This window comes from Bombina bombina, chromosome 6, assembly GCF_027579735.1.
Source record: "Bombina bombina isolate aBomBom1 chromosome 6, aBomBom1.pri, whole genome shotgun sequence".
NCBI classification, from domain to species: Eukaryota; Metazoa; Chordata; class Amphibia; order Anura; family Bombinatoridae; genus Bombina; species Bombina bombina.
In genome coordinates this window covers 1,056,274,983-1,056,295,529 of record NC_069504.1, presented here as the reverse complement: position 1 = coordinate 1,056,295,529, position 20,547 = coordinate 1,056,274,983, and the positions used below count along the sequence as shown (strand labels likewise).

Here is a 20,547-nt window from a genome sequence, read left to right as displayed (position 1 = left end):
ACTTTACTGTCCCTTTAATATATATTTTAGAACAATGGAACTGATTATTTAAAGCACTGTGCTCATATGAGATTATCTAAAATGATCCTCTAGAACTGTGAGACCCCTCACAAGGTTCTAGAAAGTCAAATTTTTCTCTTTCAATATAGCACTGAATGGCATAAGAGGTGTATTACTTTTACACTTTTTGCTTTGTATTTTAATTTACTGTAGACTTTAGATTTTTGTCTTTTTATTTCTTTAAGTTGTATTACATTCATACTTTGTACTGCCTCTTCTGTGTTTTAATGCATTTAGATTTTCTAAACAACTGTGTACATAGGATTGCAATTTTACAAATTCTGATTTTGCTTTGAAAGATTCTGTGTAACTTTAATAAAATAATATCATCATCAGCTGTATAGTTTATCTTTTACAAATTGCACTACACATTGTATTTTATGTAAAATAAGTCTGTCAATTTCAGAAAGTGGGAGGGACAGGGGAGTTCCTAAGGTGTTTCTTAAGTTAATGTAAACCTAACTATATTCTCTAAGCATTTTAGACCTGCAGATGTCACTGATTTATTTCAGCAGTTGTATATACTTATCTAACTGACAGAAAAGTAAAATATATAAAAAGATGAGCAAATGAAAGCTGAACTGTACTAAAACCTGTTAGTTTAATTTGTATTTGATGCAAACTAAGAATTTATATCAGTGCCAGATGCTCCCCTACTGACCTCAGACTCCTCCATGAGATTCTCTATCCCAGTCTCATTACTCTATGAGATCTCTCATCATTCTGGGACTTCAATGTTCGCCTCTTTTTTCTAAGAAATTTCTGTGAGTTCAAGCTCTTTTAAGTATGTATTATAATTTCTCTCCATTTTTTTTATAATCTGGCCCAATGTTTGGATGCTGATGTGTTGGCCTCTTGCCATTGTTTAATATATCTTAACTGTCATGTAACCCCTCTAGTATGGAATTTTGATTTACCCAATGATTTTCAACACTAACCTTTTACTAGCGTCCTGGATGTTACCACCATATGGAACATTGTTAATTGTTTTCAGTACCTGTAAGGTCTTTACTGACTTCAATGTGTATTGTCTTTGCTCCATTAAATGATATACACCTTGTATTTGCTTCCTCAACTAGTCTACAACACCACATAAAAGGGGGGGGGGTTGCATTTGGATATCTCACCCATTTTGCTTTTATGCCACTTCTATGTCTTACAGTGGTTGCTAATCAGAGACTTCCTATTTTTCTTCTGGAGCCATTTGTTCATCCCCATTTTCCTTTAGCATGCACATTTTATATTTTGTACGATTCTCTTCTCAATGTTATGCTCTGTTTTTTTTCTGCTGGGAAATCTATATATATTCTCCCATTGCCCCACATTTGCCAGACTGCATTGTAGAACCATTCTGCTTCTGGCTTTACTGGGTTTTAATGTTTACCCATTGTTGTCATGTTTGCAGTTTTTTTTTTTTTGTCACCTTCAGTGTTCATCTAGTTCAATTCAATTGGGGGAAGTTTTTTCCTTCCACTTATCCTTGCTTCCATAATATCTTGGACTTTGGTGCCTACTTTTTGAGTTGGTGTGCATCTCTTTCTACTCTGCTCAGGTTTCATTGCTATATCTCAATATGTTGTTTTCTGTAGAACACTTCCTCTACAGAATCTTTGGCTTAACATAAATAACAATGGAGCCTGTTTCTTTATTTTTAAGTTTGTTTGTCACTGGGTTCAGTGAATTTTCCTTTTCTCACAACTTGTAATACCTCTCTTACTTATTTTATATTCAAAAGATACTTGTGTAAAATTATTATCTGTATTGGATATCCGTGATAAATGTTTAAAATATTTAAAATATTGATAAAGTCAGATCAAAAAAGTTTCTAAAAACCAGTGGTTTATTTAATTACAATATGATTAAAAAGATTTTTAGAGATGTCTCTAGTACAATTCGATCAGGAAAAGTTAAAAAACAGACATGAAATAAAAATAAAAGTAGTACTGATTAGTACTTCATGAGAAATATTAGTTTACTGCTTATTTTATTGGTCACTCAGAAAATATCTAATGTGGTGTGACTAAGCAATTTGCCAAAATTTCTCGTGAGTATTTCAGAGTTCATAGAATTACACATAAACTTCCATTTAAAATTCGCATACCAACTTGATAAAACTTGTGTAAAAGATGGAGCTTAAAGCAGAGCTGTGCATAAGAAATATTTGTATAGAGTTGTATCTTTCTACCAAATTAGATCAGGCCTTTGTACTAGTTTCACAGCAAACTTTCAGAGATAATTATCATGTCCATATGTATGAACCAAGAGAAATGTCCAGTAAACTTATATTACTAGTAGCTTAAGGTTGCAGTTTGCGACTCTCATACAGATTGTACCTTATCGTATGCGTGAACAACAGCAGGGTATCCTGTGCGTCCTGCAGCTCCGTTCTTCTGACAGTGTCCTCGTGTTGTTGGCGTCTGACGTCACACCCGATGTGTGGGGGCTTGTCTTGCGTCTGCCAATCACTGCTTAGACAATTTTTAGAATCCCTTCTTGCATCCGATACTAGGTATACAATTTCCTTCTTATTTCTGATACTTAGTACTTATTTGGTACCGGTCAGCGGAGGTGTATCTGATGGAGATAAATTCACCTGCACTTAGTGCTGTTAGCACGCAGGTTCCGATGATGTATCTCTTAGGTGTCCTTTGTTGACAATCAACCCGGGTTGGTTCATTCGGCTCAAAGAATAGTGGAGTCAAGTATGCAGTCTTTAACTTCTACGCGTTTCACTCCCTCCCTCCTGGAGGGAGTGAAACGCGTAGAAGTTAAAGACTGCATACTTGACTCCACTATTCTTTGAGCCGAATGAACCAACCCGGGTTGATTGTCAACAAAGGACACCTAAGAGATACATCATCGGAACCTGCGTGCTAACAGCACTAAGTGCAGGTGAATTTATCTCCATCAGATACACCTCCGCTGACCGGTACCAAATAAGTACTAAGTATCAGAAATAAGAAGGAAATTGTATACCTAGTATCGGATGCAAGAAGGGATTCTAAAAATTGTCTAAGCAGTGATTGGCAGACGCAAGACAAGCCCCCACACATCGGGTGTGACGTCAGACGCCAACAACACGAGGACACTGTCAGAAGAACGGAGCTGCAGGACGCACAGGATACCCTGCTGTTGTTCACGCATACGATAAGGTACAATCTGTATGAGAGTCGCAAACTGCAACCTTAAGCTACTAGTAATATAAGTTTACTGGACATTTCTCTTTGTTCATACATATGGACATGATAATTATCTCTGAAAGTTTGCTGTGAAACTAGTACAAAGGCCTGATCTAATTTGGTAGAAAGATACAACTCTATACAAATATTTCTTATGCACAGCTCTGCTTTAAGCTCCATCTTTTACACAAGTTTTATCAAGTTGGTATGCGAATTTTAAATGGAAGTTTATGTGTAATTCTATGAACTCTGAAATACTCACGAGAAATTTTGGCAAATTGCTTAGTCACACCACATTAGATATTTTCTGAGTGACCAATAAAATAAGCAGTAAACTAATATTTCTCATGAAGTACTAATCAGTACTACTTTTATTTTTATTTCATGTCTGTTTTTTAACTTTTCCTGATCGAATTGTACTAGAGACGTCTCTAAAAATCTTTTTAATCATATTGTAATTAAATAAACCACTGGTTTTTAGAAACTTTTTTGATCTGACTTTATCAATATTTTAAATATTTTAAACATTTATCACGGATATCCAATACAGATAATAATTTTACACAAGTATCTTTAGCTATTAGCGCCCTTACAAAACCTTTTCTTTTTTCACGACACATTACTTTTAGACTGAAGGATCTAAAAACACTGTAAGGGGTTTGATACTCTATTTCACCAGCGCACTATTTTCCCACACTCCTTCACATCATTATTTTATATTCACCCTGCCTTTCCCATCTCTGATATTTGGCCCTCCTAATTCCCTCAAGTGTATAGAATACTGCTGTATAGAAAATTACTTTTTGCTCAGTCTCAATAAAAAAAGAGGAATACATTAATTTGTTGATGGTAAAAGTCTCAGTACATGAAAGCCCACCGCTTTTCCTAGTGATTTCTTCAGCATTTCTCCTATGAATTTGGTAAATGTAAAAGTAAAACTTGAGAGGTCAGCAAGTTATTCCTTGGAAGTGTTAATTTTTTATTTGTGGATTGCAAAAATATTTTTTTCCATTCTATCTTGGCAAAAATGGGCATCATGTTTGTAGTTATATCATGAACTGAGAAATCTGTAAAGAGAAGAGAAGAGGCGCAACCCCGATTCACAGTAATATTTATTTGCGCTGTGTCTTTGCGCTATAAGTAGCAGTTACAAGAATAAAAAATTATATCAGCACATCAACAACAAAGTTCCACTTTTCCTACTTCATTTGTAGTCCCAACCAGGTCTCACCAACATGCAGCGTTCCAATTACCAAGTTCCCTACTTCTTACATGCATAGGTTTGAATCAGCTGCGATCATAGCGTGCTGGTGTCCATGGCTGCTTCTACGGTAAGGGATGAGGGACAGAATACCTCACCACGTTTCGCTCACTTTCCGTGTGGGCTTTCTCAAGAGGATAGATTTGTGAATGACATAGTATAGAAATGAATTGAGAAATGACAATACTTGTCAAACTATCGTTAAACAAAAGTAGATGATGATGATGCTCTTGTCTATCAGTATTTCTATAATGGTGAGTAGATCCTATGTGATCCGCTATAATCAGCAACAGCAGATCTCACATAGCATACCAATATTACTAAGTTACATGTCTATCAGTGTCTCACTGTGGCCCCCGATAATCGAAAGTGCTACGAGGTGGAGAAATATTCAAACGGATCAACTGCAATTTCTAGCAAATCTGTTGAAATATTCCAAGCTCCTTATATAGCAACATTGCAGAGAGGTGTTTACTATACATACCATTGGTCGGCAATGATGGCTATAGACAACATCTAGCATCACCGACCATATTAGAGATGTATAGTAAAGGGATCCCTGGAATATAACTGCCATGCCTAACCAATTATGATAATACCCCTAAACCGAAGTACCCCACAATTGCAAACTAACACTACACTAATAAATATCTAAACCGCTACATACCCACCGCAAGTACTATCCTATTAACCCCTATACCGCCACATACCCACCGTAAGTACTATCCTATTAACCCCTATGCTGCCACATACCCACAGCAAATACTAAACTATTAACCCTTAAGCAGCCACATACCCACTGTAAGAAACTATTAACCCCTATGCAACCACATACCCACTGCAAGTAACTAACTATTAACTCATATGCCGCCACATACCCACCGCAAGTAACTATTAACCACATGCCACCACATACCCACCGCAAGTAACTAACTTTTAACCCCTATGCTGCCACCTACACACTGCAAGTAACTATTAACCCCTATGCCGCCACGTACCCCAAATGCAAAGTAACCTAACACCTAACCCCCCACTAAACTAAACCCCCTAAGTTAAAATAAAAATCTAAGTAGATAAAAATAACGCCAAATGCAATCAAATCCTAATCTACCTAACACCTAACCCCCTCTAAACTAACACCCCCGATAAACTAACCCCACTAAGTTACACAAAATCAAAAAATTCTAAGTTACAAAAAAAAAAAAAAATCTTAGTTACAAAAAAAATATCCAGTATCCAAAACAAAGAAAACACCATTATACCTAACACTAAACTAGATGGCCCATAAAATAAAAAACCCACCCAAAAAAAACAAATCCTAAACCCTAACACTAAGATAAATTACAATAGCCCTGAATGAAAAGGGTATTTGTAGAGCATTGCCCTAAAGTGATCAGCTCTTTTTGAAGAAAAAAAAAATCAATTACAAACCCCCCCTCTACAATACAAGTAACCCCCCACAATAACAAAATCTAACTTAAACAACCTAGCCTATAAAAGAAATGTTGAACTAAAAAACCCTATTCTTAAAAATAAAATAAAAACCCTAACTAACCCCAAAAGTCGTACTCACTGTTAAGTAATCCAGCTCCTCTTGATCTCACGTTGGGCCCTCTTCATCCCCGTTTCTTGTGCCAGGGGCCCATCTTCTCTGAGGAGGACTTTCGGCAGCCTCTTACACCGCCTCTGCTCTGCAACCTTCATCAATGTCAGGGCCCTCCTATTCCCGGTTTCTGGCACCAAGGGCCCATCCTCGCTGCGGCAGACTTTGCCGGCTCTTACGCTGCCTTCGCTTTGCATCTTTTTTTCTTCAACTCTCTTCTATGAGCCCTCCTCTTCATGGAGTCACCGCCACACACTGAAATTCCAGAAGCGCTAAACTCCAATATATAGGGGTACCACTTATTTCAGATTGGCTAATTTAACATTTGAATCAGCCAATAGCAAGAATGTTTTGTGTGTGTGTTTTTTTTATAATGTTTTTATTGAGGTCAAAAGTTATAAAATGACAGATAAAAGTACAGTGACATCTGGTTGGATTCACACGGTGTACAAATACAAGTCACAAGAGATATAAATGCACATATTAATAAACAAATATACACAGCATTGCATATTCCTAAAGGAGTGTCTGTCTCTGCAAATTTCACCTTAAAAACAGACCTCTATTTTTTATTTAATTGCAGTAAGAGCTTAATTTCCCTCAGTAAACATAAGAGGCCGCTCTTGGACCTCACCTTGAACATTAGCACTTTAGAGGGAGCTGTATAATAGAGTAAATAAAAGTTTTATCCCCAAATAGTAAATAAGGGCCTTCCATGGACCCCTAGAAAATTACCTTTATCTGGGGGGGGGATTTCAGTTAAATAAAGTAAAACAAAGAGAGATTAAATCAACTATCATATAAATCTGGAAAAGCCAGAACTATATGGAGGTCATAAACTTATACTGTGAATCATATACTTTTGGCTATGGACTGCCCAAAATATTAGGTCACTTTTAAGTCTATAAACTCTTACATATAAAATATGGGCAGGAAGAATCGTTAGCAAGACTCTATAGTGTAAACAACATTTGAACTATCAATAAGAAAGACTTATTTAGATTTGACATCCACACTATAGATTATAATTATGTGTCTCATAGCTCGTGCAGGCCGCACTGATGAAATGCAAATACAGAAGCATAAGTAAGGCTTCTATAGTGTAGTAATGCGTAATTATACATGGAGGAAATTACACCAGTACTATAGGCTATAAACCATTCGCATGGGGGGACCCTATATCTTGTGCAAATAATTAGCTTATAGATCCCTAGTAGTAGCACAATTGTATGGACAATACACACACATTTACATTGAAATACATACACATACAATCACATGTGCTGACCTGGCTATGAAGAGGCTTTTATATATATATATATATATATATATATATATATATATATATATATATATATATATATATATATATATATATATATATATATCACCTTAAGACTAGGTTATAATATACTCAGTTAACCAGCCCAAATGAGATAATACTAAATGAAAAACAATGTATAAACTGACTTAGATAACCTTGGTTAAATAAGATAATAGGTCTGTTGGGGCTTGAACAGAGTAGTAGAACAGTAAAATACAAATCCAGCTATACAGAGGAGTGAGTTACCATATACCCTGTTTTAGGCTATAGCACAGTCACCAGGTTTCGCAGATGCCCAGTCTGATTAAACAGACCAGTCCAGATGTGTGCAGCTTTGTTCTGAGCCAAAAAGCTTATTTTAGGACTTCATGCCAGGGCCCTGTGGCCTATGTAAGTCTCTTTTATCCTCAGTATTAAAGTAGAAATCGAGTCTCAAGGGGAGTCTCCATCAGATGGTCCCTGTCTATTCGGTTCTCATTTAGGTCCCCACTATACCCAGGCGACCCCCAGGTAAGGGACATCGGCATCTCTGTACAAAGTTGGGCCGAACAGCGAACCATGCAGGCAGATTCTTCAATGGCAGGAGCCATAATGCGCTGGAGAAGACAGGGCCCTGTGCACTTTTCTGTCTGGATCTCCTGGGACTCCGGAGTAGATAAGTGCATGAGGGTATTAGGCAGAGGATCTGGACTGGAGTGTGAAGTCGTCAATGACGCTTGGGGACTCTCCCTTCATGCACAGTGTCGGATCGTAGCTGACTGAAGAGGGCCGCCGCATGACGCACTATTTTGGTCTGCATAACTATTAGGAGTTCTCCGGTCCGACAATCCGACTATGTCATCTATTCTGCTGCAAACTTGTTGTTTAAAGTCATCCAGAAGGCTCTTTATAGAGTCATATAGTTCCCACATGTTTAGCCTCGCGTCTTGTTATCCAAGTATTTATGGAGTATACATACACAGCAGGGGTATAGTGGCCCTGCTGGGGGGTTTGTGGGAGGACTCAGCCGCCAAAGTAGTGCCGGAGCCTTGATGCTTGCATCCACCTATGTAATATGGGGCATCAACAGATAGAGCTTATTCAGCTGGTTCAATATACTTATGGGTCAGTCCTGGATGGTACCTCAATACAGGGATTTCAGACCAATAAATCAGTAGAGCTGGAGCAGCAAATAAAGCTGTAACCAATCATGGCCGTTGCCCGGGAACAACGTTTTTAAATTCTAATGATCTTTTTCTATTGGATGATTAGAATTTAAATTTAAAAACATTCTTGGTATTGACTTATTCAAATTAGCCAATAGGGATTGACTGATTTAAAATCAGCCAATCAGAATTAAGTGATACCCCTATATATTGTGATTCTGCGCTTCTGTGATTTCAGTGTGTGGCGGCGACCTCATGAAGAGGAGGGCTCATAGAAGAGAGCTGAAGAAAAGAAGATGCAAAGCGGATGTAGCGGAAGAGGCCGCTGAAGTCCGCCTCCACAAAGATGGCCCCCCGATGCCAGGAACCTGGATAAAGATGGCCCCGACGTTGATTAAGATTCCGGAGCCGAGGCAGTGGAAGAGGCCGCTGAAGTCCGCCTCCATCGCCATGAAGATGGGATCCCAGCGCATGGAACCGAGATGAAGAGGGCCCAACTTCGGATCAAGAGGAGCTGGATTACCCAACAGTGACTACCAATTCTGGGGTTAATTATGGCTTTTTTGGTGTGTTTTTTTATTTTTAAGAATAGTGTTTTTTGCTTTATTAAACTTTTCTTTTATAGGCTGGGTTTTTTGGGATATATTATGTTACTTTGGGGTTACTTGTATTGTAGAGAGGGGGTTGTGATTGTTTTTAATGGAAGGGTTTAGGTATTTATTTGGGTGAGTTTTTTATTTTATGGGCCATGTAGTTTAGTGTTAGGTATAATGCTGGAGGTTTTTATTTTGGATACTGTAGTTTATTATTTTTAGTAGCTTAGAATATTTTTTTTGTAACTTCAATTTTTGTTATTTTTGTAACTTAGTGGGGTTAGTTTAGAGGGGGGGGGTAGGTGTTACAGTAGTTCTAGTTTGCTTTGAGAGGTGGCAATTTAGACCTTAATCTCCTAACCACCCCCCATACCTGTATGGGGGTAGATTAGGTGATTATTCTTAGCTAGTATTTAGTAGGCCTTAATCTCCTAACCACCCCTCATACCAGTATGGGTGTTGATTAGGTAATTATTGATGGTTATCATTTATTATGCCATATTCTCCTAACCACCCCTCATACCTGTATGGGAGTTGATTAGGTGATTATTGATTGTTACCATTTAGTAGGCCTTAATCTCCTAACCACCCATCATTCCTGTATGGGAGTTGATTAGGTGATTATTGATGGTTAGTATGTATTAGGCCTTATTCTCCTAACCACCCCTTATACCTGTATGGGGGTTGATTAGGTGATTATTGATTGTTACCGTTTAGAAGGCCTTCATCTCCTAACCACCCCTCATACCTGTATTGGGGATGATTATGTGATTAGTTGGGGCAGCTTAGGGGTTAATAGTGCATTTATCTACAATTTTTAAAATATTATGCATTCGTTTGTATGATGCATATTCTTTTAACTATTGTATATAAATTAATATGTATTTTTTGTGTGTTTTTTATTTTAAACATAAATATATATTTTACAATTAATATTCATGTTACAAAAGGCATTAGTATTACAATTGTTTTATTACATATCAGGCATGCAGTTATGTAATACTACAGGGAGTGCAGAATTATTAGGCAAGTTGTATTTTTGAGGATTAATTTTATTATTGAACAACAACCATGTTCTCAATGAACCCAAAAAACTCATTAATATCAAAGCTGAATAGTTTTGGAAGTAGTTTTTAGTTTGTTTTTAGTTATAGCTATTTTAGGGGGATATCTGTGTGTGCAGGTGACTATTACAGTGCATAATTATTAGGCAACTTAACAAAAAACAAATATATACCCATTTCAATTATTTATTTTTACCAGTGAAACCAATATAACATCTCAACATTCACAAATATACATTTCTGACATTCAAAAACAAAACAAAAACAAATCAGTGACCAATATAGCCACCTTTCTTTGCAAGGACACTCAAAAGCCTGCCATCCATGGATTCTGTCAGTGTTTTGATCTGTTCACCTTCAACATTGCGTGCAGCAGCAACCACAGCCTCCCAGACACTGTTCAGAGAGGTGTACTGTTTTCCCTCCTTGTAAATCTCACATTTGATGATGGACCACAGGTTCTCAATGGGGTTCAGATCAGGTGAACAAGGAGGCCATGTCATTAGATTTTCTTCTTTTATACCCTTTCTTGCCAGCCACGCTGTGGAGTACTTGGACGCGTGTGATGGAGCATTGTCCTGCATGAAAATCATGTTTTTCTTGAAGGATGCAGATTTCTTCCTGTACCACTGCTTGAAGAAGGTGTCTTCCAGAAACTGGCAGTAGGACTGGGAGTTGAGCTTGACTCCATGCTCAACCCAAAAAGGCCCCACAAGCTCATCTTTGATGATACCAGCCCAAACCAGTACTCCACCTCCACCTTGCTGGCGTCTGAGTCGGACTGGAGCTCTCTGCCCTTTACCAATCCAGCCACGGGCCCATCCATCTGGCCCATCAAGACTCACTCTCATTTCATCAGTCCATAAAACCTTAGAAAAATCAGTCTTGAGATATTTCTTGGCCCAGTCTTGACGTTTCAGCTTGTGTGTCTTGTTCAGTGGTGGTCGTCTTTCAGCCTTTCTTACCTTGGCCATGTCTCTGAGTATTGCACACCTTGTGCTTTTGGGCACTCCAGTGATGTTGCAGCTCTGAAATATGGCCAAACTGGTGGCAAGTGGCATCTTGGCAGCTGCACGCTTGACTTTTCTCAGTTCATGGGCAGTTATTTTGCGCCTTGGTTTTTCCACACGCTTCGTGCGACCCTGTTGACTATTTTGAATGAAACGCTTGATTGTTTGATGATCACGCTTCAGAAGCTTTGCAATTTTAAGAGTGCTGCATCCCTCTGCAAGATATCTCACTATTTTTGACTTTTCTGAGCCTGTCAAGTCCTTCTTTTGACCCATTTTGCCAAAGGAAAGGAAGTTGCCTAATAATTATGCACACCTGATATAGGGTGTTGATGTCATTAGACCACACCCCTTCTCATTACAGAGATGCACATCACCTAATATGCTTAATTGGTAGTAGGCTTTCGAGCCTATACAGCTTGGAGTAAGACAACATGCATAAAGAGGATGATGTGGTCAAAATACTCATTTGCCTAATAATTCTGCACTCCCTGTATGACCATGCATTTTATTTTAAAGATTGTAGATATAATGTAGTCAGACCTTGCAGTGATATTTTTATTTAAAATAGTATGCATGTATATTGTTTTAAGTATTGCATATACATTAAAATGTATTTATGTTAGCTTGTTGTATTTATTAGTGATAACATACCACTTACCGCAGTGTTTTTGTGTGCGATACATGGTCACAGGGAGCCACTCTGTTTGGATCCATTTGGTGTTGTACCAGTGTGCATTAGAGATTATTTATGCTGTTCTGGTCCTAGCCACCATCTTTGGGGACTATAACTGATTGGGTGAATTACGCTCTGGAAGCGGACGCGTTTACAAATAGCCGTAGGAAGCTTTGTGGAGCCGGAAGGACAAGAGCAAACAAGCCGGTATGATATAGAGGGGCAATAGAAGTGTTCCACGGCTCTAAGCGAAGTGTTTTATTGTGAGTGTGCATTTGTCACTTTTATTAAAGATTGTTTTACATTATTATCTACGCTTAGATCTGTCCCTTGTGTGGCGCTTTTTCCCCAACTATTCTATTTTTCAGATTGTTTCTACCTACTCCAATGAGGAGGACATTTAGAAGTTTTGCCTGCAGGAAATATCTGGTTTCACCAGCTACTGGATCTCTGCGCTCCTACACGGGTACTGCTGTGCTGGTGCTAGCAGTGCCAGAACCCATATGTTAATGTACATTTATGTTACAATGCAATATTGTTTAAAGCATTGTATATATCTATAGACTAAAGGTATTTAATGATGCTTTGCATTATTTTAAACATAAACATATATTTTCAAATATATATTTATGTTTGAAATAATAGCAAGGAACCACTAAATCCCTTTTAAAATATCTACAATACTTTAAATAATCTACATTGCAATTGACAATGCATATTTTGTCAAGGAGATGTGGTAAACGCCGGAGGGCCGGCAAAACCTCACCGGCCTTGTCGGGCTCCTGGAACTCAGGGCTGGACCAGATTGAGCCCAGCCCCCAGAATTTTAGCACATCTCTGTGACACATTATTTATTATTAGTTTAGCGACATAGCTTCATAGCTATAATGGGGAGGTTTATTTTTTGGTATAGTTTATTAGTGAGATATTTTTTGACAGTAGACAATATGTGGGAGTAGCTATGTAGAAATATATCAGTGATCAAAAAAAGTGTCCCTAGTTTGACGTATGTATATGAATCCCCAAATTAGAGCATCATTATGAAGCTAGTTTGTTATCTCACTTATTTTGCTTCCAGTTTGCCTAACTTCTGGTTAAGCTTTGATTCAGATTTTTTTTTTGGTGCTGCTGGAAAACTACCAATGCTTTTCCTCATGATGAAACTGCTAATTACAATTACCTTTGCTACTGTTCGTATTTCTTACAAAATGTGAATATCATTATTTTTCCTTCTATCATCTAAAAATAGATATTCCTGTCCTGAATACATATTCTTTTCTATTTCATGCTTGAGGTGGTGTGTCTACCAACAGAGCTGTGGGAGTTTTATTTTTATTAGGCAGTGGACATGAGTTGTGCACAAACCTAAACTACCAGTTTGCTTAACACTTTTTTTCTCACTTCAAGGACCATTTAAAGGGACACTGAACCGAATTTTAAGCAACTTTCTAATTTACTCTTATTATAAATTTTTCTTCGCTCTCTTGCTATCTTTATTTGAAAAAGAAGGCATCTAAAAAAAATTTTGGGTTCAGAACTCTGGACAGCGATTTTTTATTGGTGGATGTATTTATCCACCAATCAGCAAGGACAACCCAGGTCGTTCACCAAAAATGGGTCGGCATCTAAACTTACATTCTTCCATTTCAAATAAAGATACCAAGAGAATGAAGAAAATTTGATAATAGGAGTAAATTAGAAAGATGCTTAAAATGTCATGCTCTATCTGAATCACGAAAGAAAAAATTTGCGTTCAGTGTCCCTTTAATGCAGTAGAATTACACAATTGTGCATAATAAAAACACAATGAAAAAACACTATTTCAAATAAGCAGTAGATTTTTTTCTGACAAATTCATTTTTCCTCTCATTTTCTGGCCCTCTGAATCATGTGACAGACATCAGCCAATCACAGACTAGTATATGTTTACCCTGTGAGCTTGTGCACATGCTCAGTAGGATTCTGGTTCACAGAAAGATGGAAGTAAATTGGAAAGTGTCTTAAAATTGCATGCTCTTTCTGAATCATAGAAGTTTATTTTGACTTGAGTGTCCCTTTAACAGGAAGGGATCCTGTTTCCCTATCAGCATGTTACAAGCTACTTTATATGCTGGAAACTAATTATACATAGACTGATTCTTCTGACAGAATGGATTGCTGCTATACAAACACATTAGAAAGCCTCAAGTTGTTTAGTATGAAAAATTGAAACCAAATATACAATACAAAGTGTATAAATAACCTGTATAGGGCTTTAATGTTGTTTGCTGTGTGTTTTACAGCTTCTGTTATTTTTAACACCACTAACAAGACCTAATTAAAGGGACAGTAAATGTACCAATTAATTGCACTGCATAATCATTGTACTGCATAGCAAATAGAATAAACACTGGTTGTCAAAGATCAATGCAATGGTCAATATCTTCATTTATTGCCCCTTTAACGATATTTGTGTAGTAGCATAGATAGTTCATTCTTAAAAACTGAGAAAATGATTAACAAAAATTAAATTAAAGTGATGGTAAAGTTGCGCCTCTCCAATCATTCACACAGGTAGCCTATCCTTCAATCAGTTAAATCGCTAAGTTTTAACAGTAACTTTTTTTTATAGTTGTAATTTTATTATGCACCGCACCTCGCTCCGCCCTCCGTAGACTTCCTTGTTCGATGCTGTTTCTGATGTAAGCAACCAGGCTTGTTCCCGATACAATAAGATGTGCGGCGCATGCTCTCTAGATAGAGGGGGCGGTTAAGTTAAACTCGTGGTTGTCTAACGGCCATGATTTCAAGTGAATGCCAAAAAATACGTCACACACACAAAAAAAAAATTAAACTCATAGTTCTTTATAACGATGTTGCCAATACAGCTTTTAATATGGAGCAACTTTACCATCACTTTAACTTTACTTCACATCTGAAATATAAATGCAATACTAAAGGATATGTTGCCAGAATCCTATGTAAGACCTAAACATAGCAGATGTTTTGATTTACCTGGAACGACTTGATGAAGGTCCAGAGCAGGGTCCGAATCCCCTCCCCACGGCTGAGAAGCTTCACAAGACGCATTACTCTGAAAAGCCTGAAGAAGGTGATGGAGATTCGGGAGTTCTCCTCCACATTCTGGAACCCAGAGGCAGAAGGGCAATGGTTATAGGGCAGATGGAGGGGAGTGGGGAGACTCCTCTACAAAGGCTGCTCTGTCTTACCTGTCCTGCAGAACCCCAGTATTGTGCCCTGTCTGAACATGGACACACCCTAAACCCATAATTTCCTTTAAAGCTGAAGAACTATATATATTAAGTGGTTGGTATTCCTTATCTCATTAAACTCTCCTACAACAATAAAGAGGTTTGTAGCTTTTATTTTTGCACTAATGGCAATAATAGTGTTAGGTATCTTGCTAATGTTAGCTGTGTGAAACTGCACTTAATTTTACTATAGACTCTTAGGACACTGTAGAAGACAAAGACACAGCAGTGCTTTAAGATTTATTACTAATTCAGATGGCCCAAACTGAATACACAGTACATTTTTGCTACATCAGGAGAGATTAGCAATGAGTAGCAATACTCTTCAGCCTTTCTACATTGTACAGGGGCAAACCTCCCTTCTACATAACACATTTGATTCTTGGTGCGGGTAAGGTCTCATATACAGTATTGCCAACCTACCTCAATTTTATCATGAGATTCCAGTCCAGTCCTGGTTTTCCCATGTCTTCATTTTCCATAGAAATGCAGAACTATAGTAAACCAGAATGCACTGGGATTAGAGAGAAGTTGGCAATACTGACCATGTCTCCCACCCTGATACAGAGCTATAGGTCTTCCATGATGCCATCAATTGGTAACCTTAAGGGAACTCATGCAAGACCTCTATCTATTGCAAATTCCAGATACCTCACATAAAAATTATAACAGGCTATGTTTTTTTCACTGGTCTATGGTCTTGCCTTAACACTTGCAATTGCAAGTAAACTATAATGACTGAGGCCTTACTTAACAGATTGTTTTTTAAATCAATATACCCATATTAAGAAACTTATTTATTTACTCCCAGTGTAGATACATTTTAACTAACTCGATTTATCATCTATTTTAGCAAATATCATACAATAAACCACCAAACTGTCCCACCAGCTCCCAAATCAAAGGCCTGAAAGAAGAAAACACATAAAAAATAAGAGAGAACACAATCACATGACTGCTTGCTTTGAAGAGGCCAGTTATATATATATATATAGTTATATATATATATATATATATATATATATATATATATATATATATATATATTTTTTTTTATATATATAGCACAGAAAAAAAGGTTCTCTGCTCATATAAACATGCTATGGTGCACAATGTCACATCTAGCCCCTTAGCTGTCAGAGCCTTTGAAAGCAGTAGGCTGTTCTCTGGTAGTCAAGAGGCGAGATAATGAGCTAGCTGTAGCTTATATTTTTTAAAATGTTTCTGGTTTTATATAAAATAAGGAAATATTCCAAAAAGTAAGTAGATTTTAAGGGAAACAAGCTACAAGGTATTAGAGGTACTTCCAAGATGTCTGGACTGATGATGCTAAACTTGTACAAAATGGTTAGGTTTAGACTGGATATTAATAAACAATTAACAGGACAAATCAGTCCTATACAGCCTCAGCACCTGGCACTAAGCCTTTTTCAAAACTAAGACTGGCATCATGTTCACAGTGACAATCCTTGCACTAATATGAGAGCTGATAGGTAAATTAACTCTATGTAACCTTTGAAGTTTTGTTCAATACGTTAATTCCTCTCTATACTACTCTGTCAGTCTCCTTCACAATACCAAACTATATTACAAACAAATAGGTAATTCAATTTTACAATTCTTTTTCATAGTTTTAAAATCTCCAATTACTACATAACAAACTGTGTATGAAAAATCACTCAGTATGTGTGTTGTTTAAATTTAACTGATTATTTTCTTTACATCGATAACCTGGTAGATTGCATCTTGAAGGGTTCTAGCATTCTAGACCAGATTGAAAAGGCGGCCTCTTAAATTGTTCTCAGCAAGGTTCCCATGCATTCTGTTCTCTCTGTGTTAAACTGTCAGACAGGTTGTCCTGTAGTTAATCCCTTCCAGGACTGCCCTTTCTGGCAGCAAATTAGTTAATAGATTTCAAAAGAAGCTTACAAGTACAAAAAGTGTTACACAAATAAACAACAAATTCACAGCTCAGGAGACACCAGAACAAATACACAACATGGCGGCCACAGGGCATGCAAAGAGAGAAAAATTGGACAAGGTTTGGAAAGAAAAGCCCTGTAAGTGGGCACACAAGTGTATCAGGGGTGTCAAAGGATGGGGACAGTGTTCTGAAGGGTTTGTGGTCTTACCATAGAGGAGGAGCATTGGGTATGTTCACCTGGCTTTAAAGAAAGGCAGACAGAGATAAGATGTAAAACCGGCTTTTTCCATTAGAGGGGACAATAAAGAAACATGAACAGCACAAGGGGGAAAACAGAGGCAAGCTAAGAAAACTAGCAGCACTATTTCACAAAGCTACAGCGCATTTAACATAATCAGTAGGGATCTTGTGAGAGATAGACCTAAACATCCTGGCATTACTTCCTTAAAGAGACAGTATCATGGGGATGTGATTCAAGGCACATTTACTCAAATATAATCACACATTAAAAAAGAAAAAACTTACCATTAATTCTGTGTTAAAGGGATAGTAAACCCATTTTTTTCTTTCATGATTCAGATACAGCATGCCATTTAAGCAACATTCTAATTTACTCCTATTATCAATTTTTCTTCATACTCTTGATATCTTTATTTGAAAAACGGGAATGTTAGGCTTAGGAGCCAGTCCATTTTTGGTTCAGTACCTGGGTAGCTCTTGCTGATTGGTGGGTAAATGTAGCCACCAATTAGCAAGCGCTACCCCGGGTTCTGAACCAAATTTTCAAATAAAGATATCAAGAGAACGAAGAAAATTTGAAAATAGGAGTAAATTAGAAAGTTGCTTTAAATGGCATGCTGTATCTGAATCATTAAAGAAAAAATGTGCATTTACTATCCCTTTAAATATATTTATATATTTTTTTGGCAGTAAGATTGCAGCATATTATGTATAGTCCATCACTATTATCATTACTTTAAACACTTAACTTCATTCATTGTATTGGGTACTTGTAAAGCGCGGCTAATCACCCGTAAGGGTCTCAAGGCGCTGCTCATTTTATCGACCTCGGAAGGATGAAAGGCTGAGTGGACTTCGCTGGGGATCGAACCTGCAACCCCTTGGGTTGCTACAGAGCTCAGCCACACTGCCTTAGCATGCTGAGCTATCTGTCCGGCTCATTCCAGAATGAGCTTTCAAAATATACTTTTTCCAAGGTTTTGCCAGAATTAAAACAAAATATTTAAAAAAAAAAAAAAAAAAAAACAAACAGACTTTTTTTGGTGCATTGAGTGTCAATTAAATTATTTTCAGCCTGAGACTTTAAGAGTTACAATAAAGATAAAAAAAATCACAAATGTAATATTGTAAAACTGCAATCCACAAACGGCCAAATACACAATGGTCATAAATAAAATCAATGGTATGTTTTTATTTTAATGCATCTTGTGTTTTTTTGTGCATTTTTTAAATTGACATCAGCACTTCAGAATCAATGTCTTTTTCATACAAAATACTTCCATTATAGTCTGTAGCTCGTTACAGAACAAAGGGGCATCATTATTTTGTAATTTTAATATCACAACATTTGTATTCCAATACAATTCCTACAAGTCTGTTATAAGTAAGATGTGCATTGGTAATATAATTATAGCAAAATGTAGCCCGCAGCAATTTTATGTTAAAGATATATTCTAAGAGGAAGGTCTGATAATGTCCTAGGAGTTGTGCTTGTGTTTCTGGTTCTTCATCACATAAAATGAATACACACTTTTGGTGCAAATTGTGTGGTTTTGAATTTGAGACTGCTAGTACATTATTTATTAAAGGGAGGGCATAAATTGCATGCTCTAAAATTTCAGAGAACTCTCAAGCAGGAAATGGCAGTGATAGTCACTTAACCCACTACTCACCAGCTGTGTTCAGCTAGGTATTTGGAGTGCATGAGCCGCTCTGAGCAGGTGTAAAACACACAGAATTAGAGCCACAACAGTGCAAAGATTACATGCTCTAACAAATTATAGCATGACATTTTTTGCACTAGAATGTCCCTTTCTAGTTTCTAGCTTATTTAATATTGAATAAAATAAAAAATACAAAGATAGTTATTTATTAATGGGAGTTAAACGGTGGATTTATTATAGAGACATTAGAATATATTTATATATGCATACAGCATTATAGCATTAAAACTCTGCTTTGCATATGTCTTAAAAACATTTAAAATTGATGTGTTTCTTTACAAAAAATTGTATATCTGATGTGTTTTGATGTAGCCAGTCAGAGGATAGATGTACATAAGATCCTATACTTATCTAAACAGTAGCTGTGTAGCATATAGTATGGTCAAACAAACTTTAAAGTAATCAAATATGAAAGGTGCATTCTAGTATTTCTGATTAGTGTGAAAACAGGGAATTGAAGCAAAATTAAATAAATTATATAATTTATATTGTAATGCTTTTTTTTTTACTATGCTTAATTAAACAATTTATGATAGATAAATTCATATCCATTTAATCCACAATTTAACATTACAGATAAAAATCACCAAATCTGGAATTCCAAAATCCAGAGATATAAAAAAATAATAAAAATAATAATAATAATAATATTATTAAAAGCTGTCATTTTTTTCCTGCCAGGAAGTCACAATCTTTCCTCCTATTGTCTTTGTTTTTTTTTTGTGTGTGTTCTAAAATGCATTTTAAATAATAGTCTATATTTATTTAAAACAACAACTATTTCTGATAGCAAACAAACAAGAAATCCCTGTAGATTTTTAAAAATGCAAATCTACCCTTATAGAGGAAACATAGTCACTTCGGTTTCACACCAAGTAGCAGCAGAAAGCACATGAAAATTAAATGTATGACAACAAATGCAAGAAGCATGACAGGTAAAATGGGGGAGCTGACGCTCTTAGTTGCAGAAGAGGACTATGATGTTATCAGTATAACTGAAACTTGGTGGGATGATTCACATGAATGGGCAGTTAACTTAGAGGGGAATACTTATTTAGGAGGGACAGGAATAATAAAAGGGGTGGAGGCAGTGGCGTAGCGTGGGTTGTCAGCGCCCAGGGCAAGGCAAGTATTGTGCCCCCTAACCCATTAGCACTGACTGAGTCTCTTCCACCAGTACAGTCATGCATTTGTGAGTGCCCACGGTAGCGCATAGGGTTGCTACCTTTTGCCCAGAATATTCCTGGACACTTTTTAAAAGGGGGTGGAGAGGGTGTGTCTCAGGGTGTGGCTTGGGGGCGTGGCTTCTCGCAGCCACAAATTCAATATGAAATCAAATTTTATATATATATATATATATATATATTATATATGTATATATATATATTACTATATTATATATATATATATATATATATATATAATATAAACAATATGTATATATATATAAAATATGTATGTTTGTATATATATATATATATATATATATATAT

At 36.8% G+C, this 20,547-nt stretch overlaps 1 protein-coding gene across 1 annotated transcript in view; it reads right to left on the bottom strand.

The window, feature by feature from the left end:
* Positions 1-20,547, bottom strand: part of CACNA1C (calcium voltage-gated channel subunit alpha1 C) — a 1,426,303-nt gene that overhangs the window by 319,000 nt on the left and 1,086,756 nt on the right. The window contains 2 exon segments of the mRNA XM_053719677.1: positions 14,910-15,038; positions 17,299-17,331. Coding sequence (XP_053575652.1) covers positions 14,910-15,038; positions 17,299-17,331 — 162 coding nt within the window.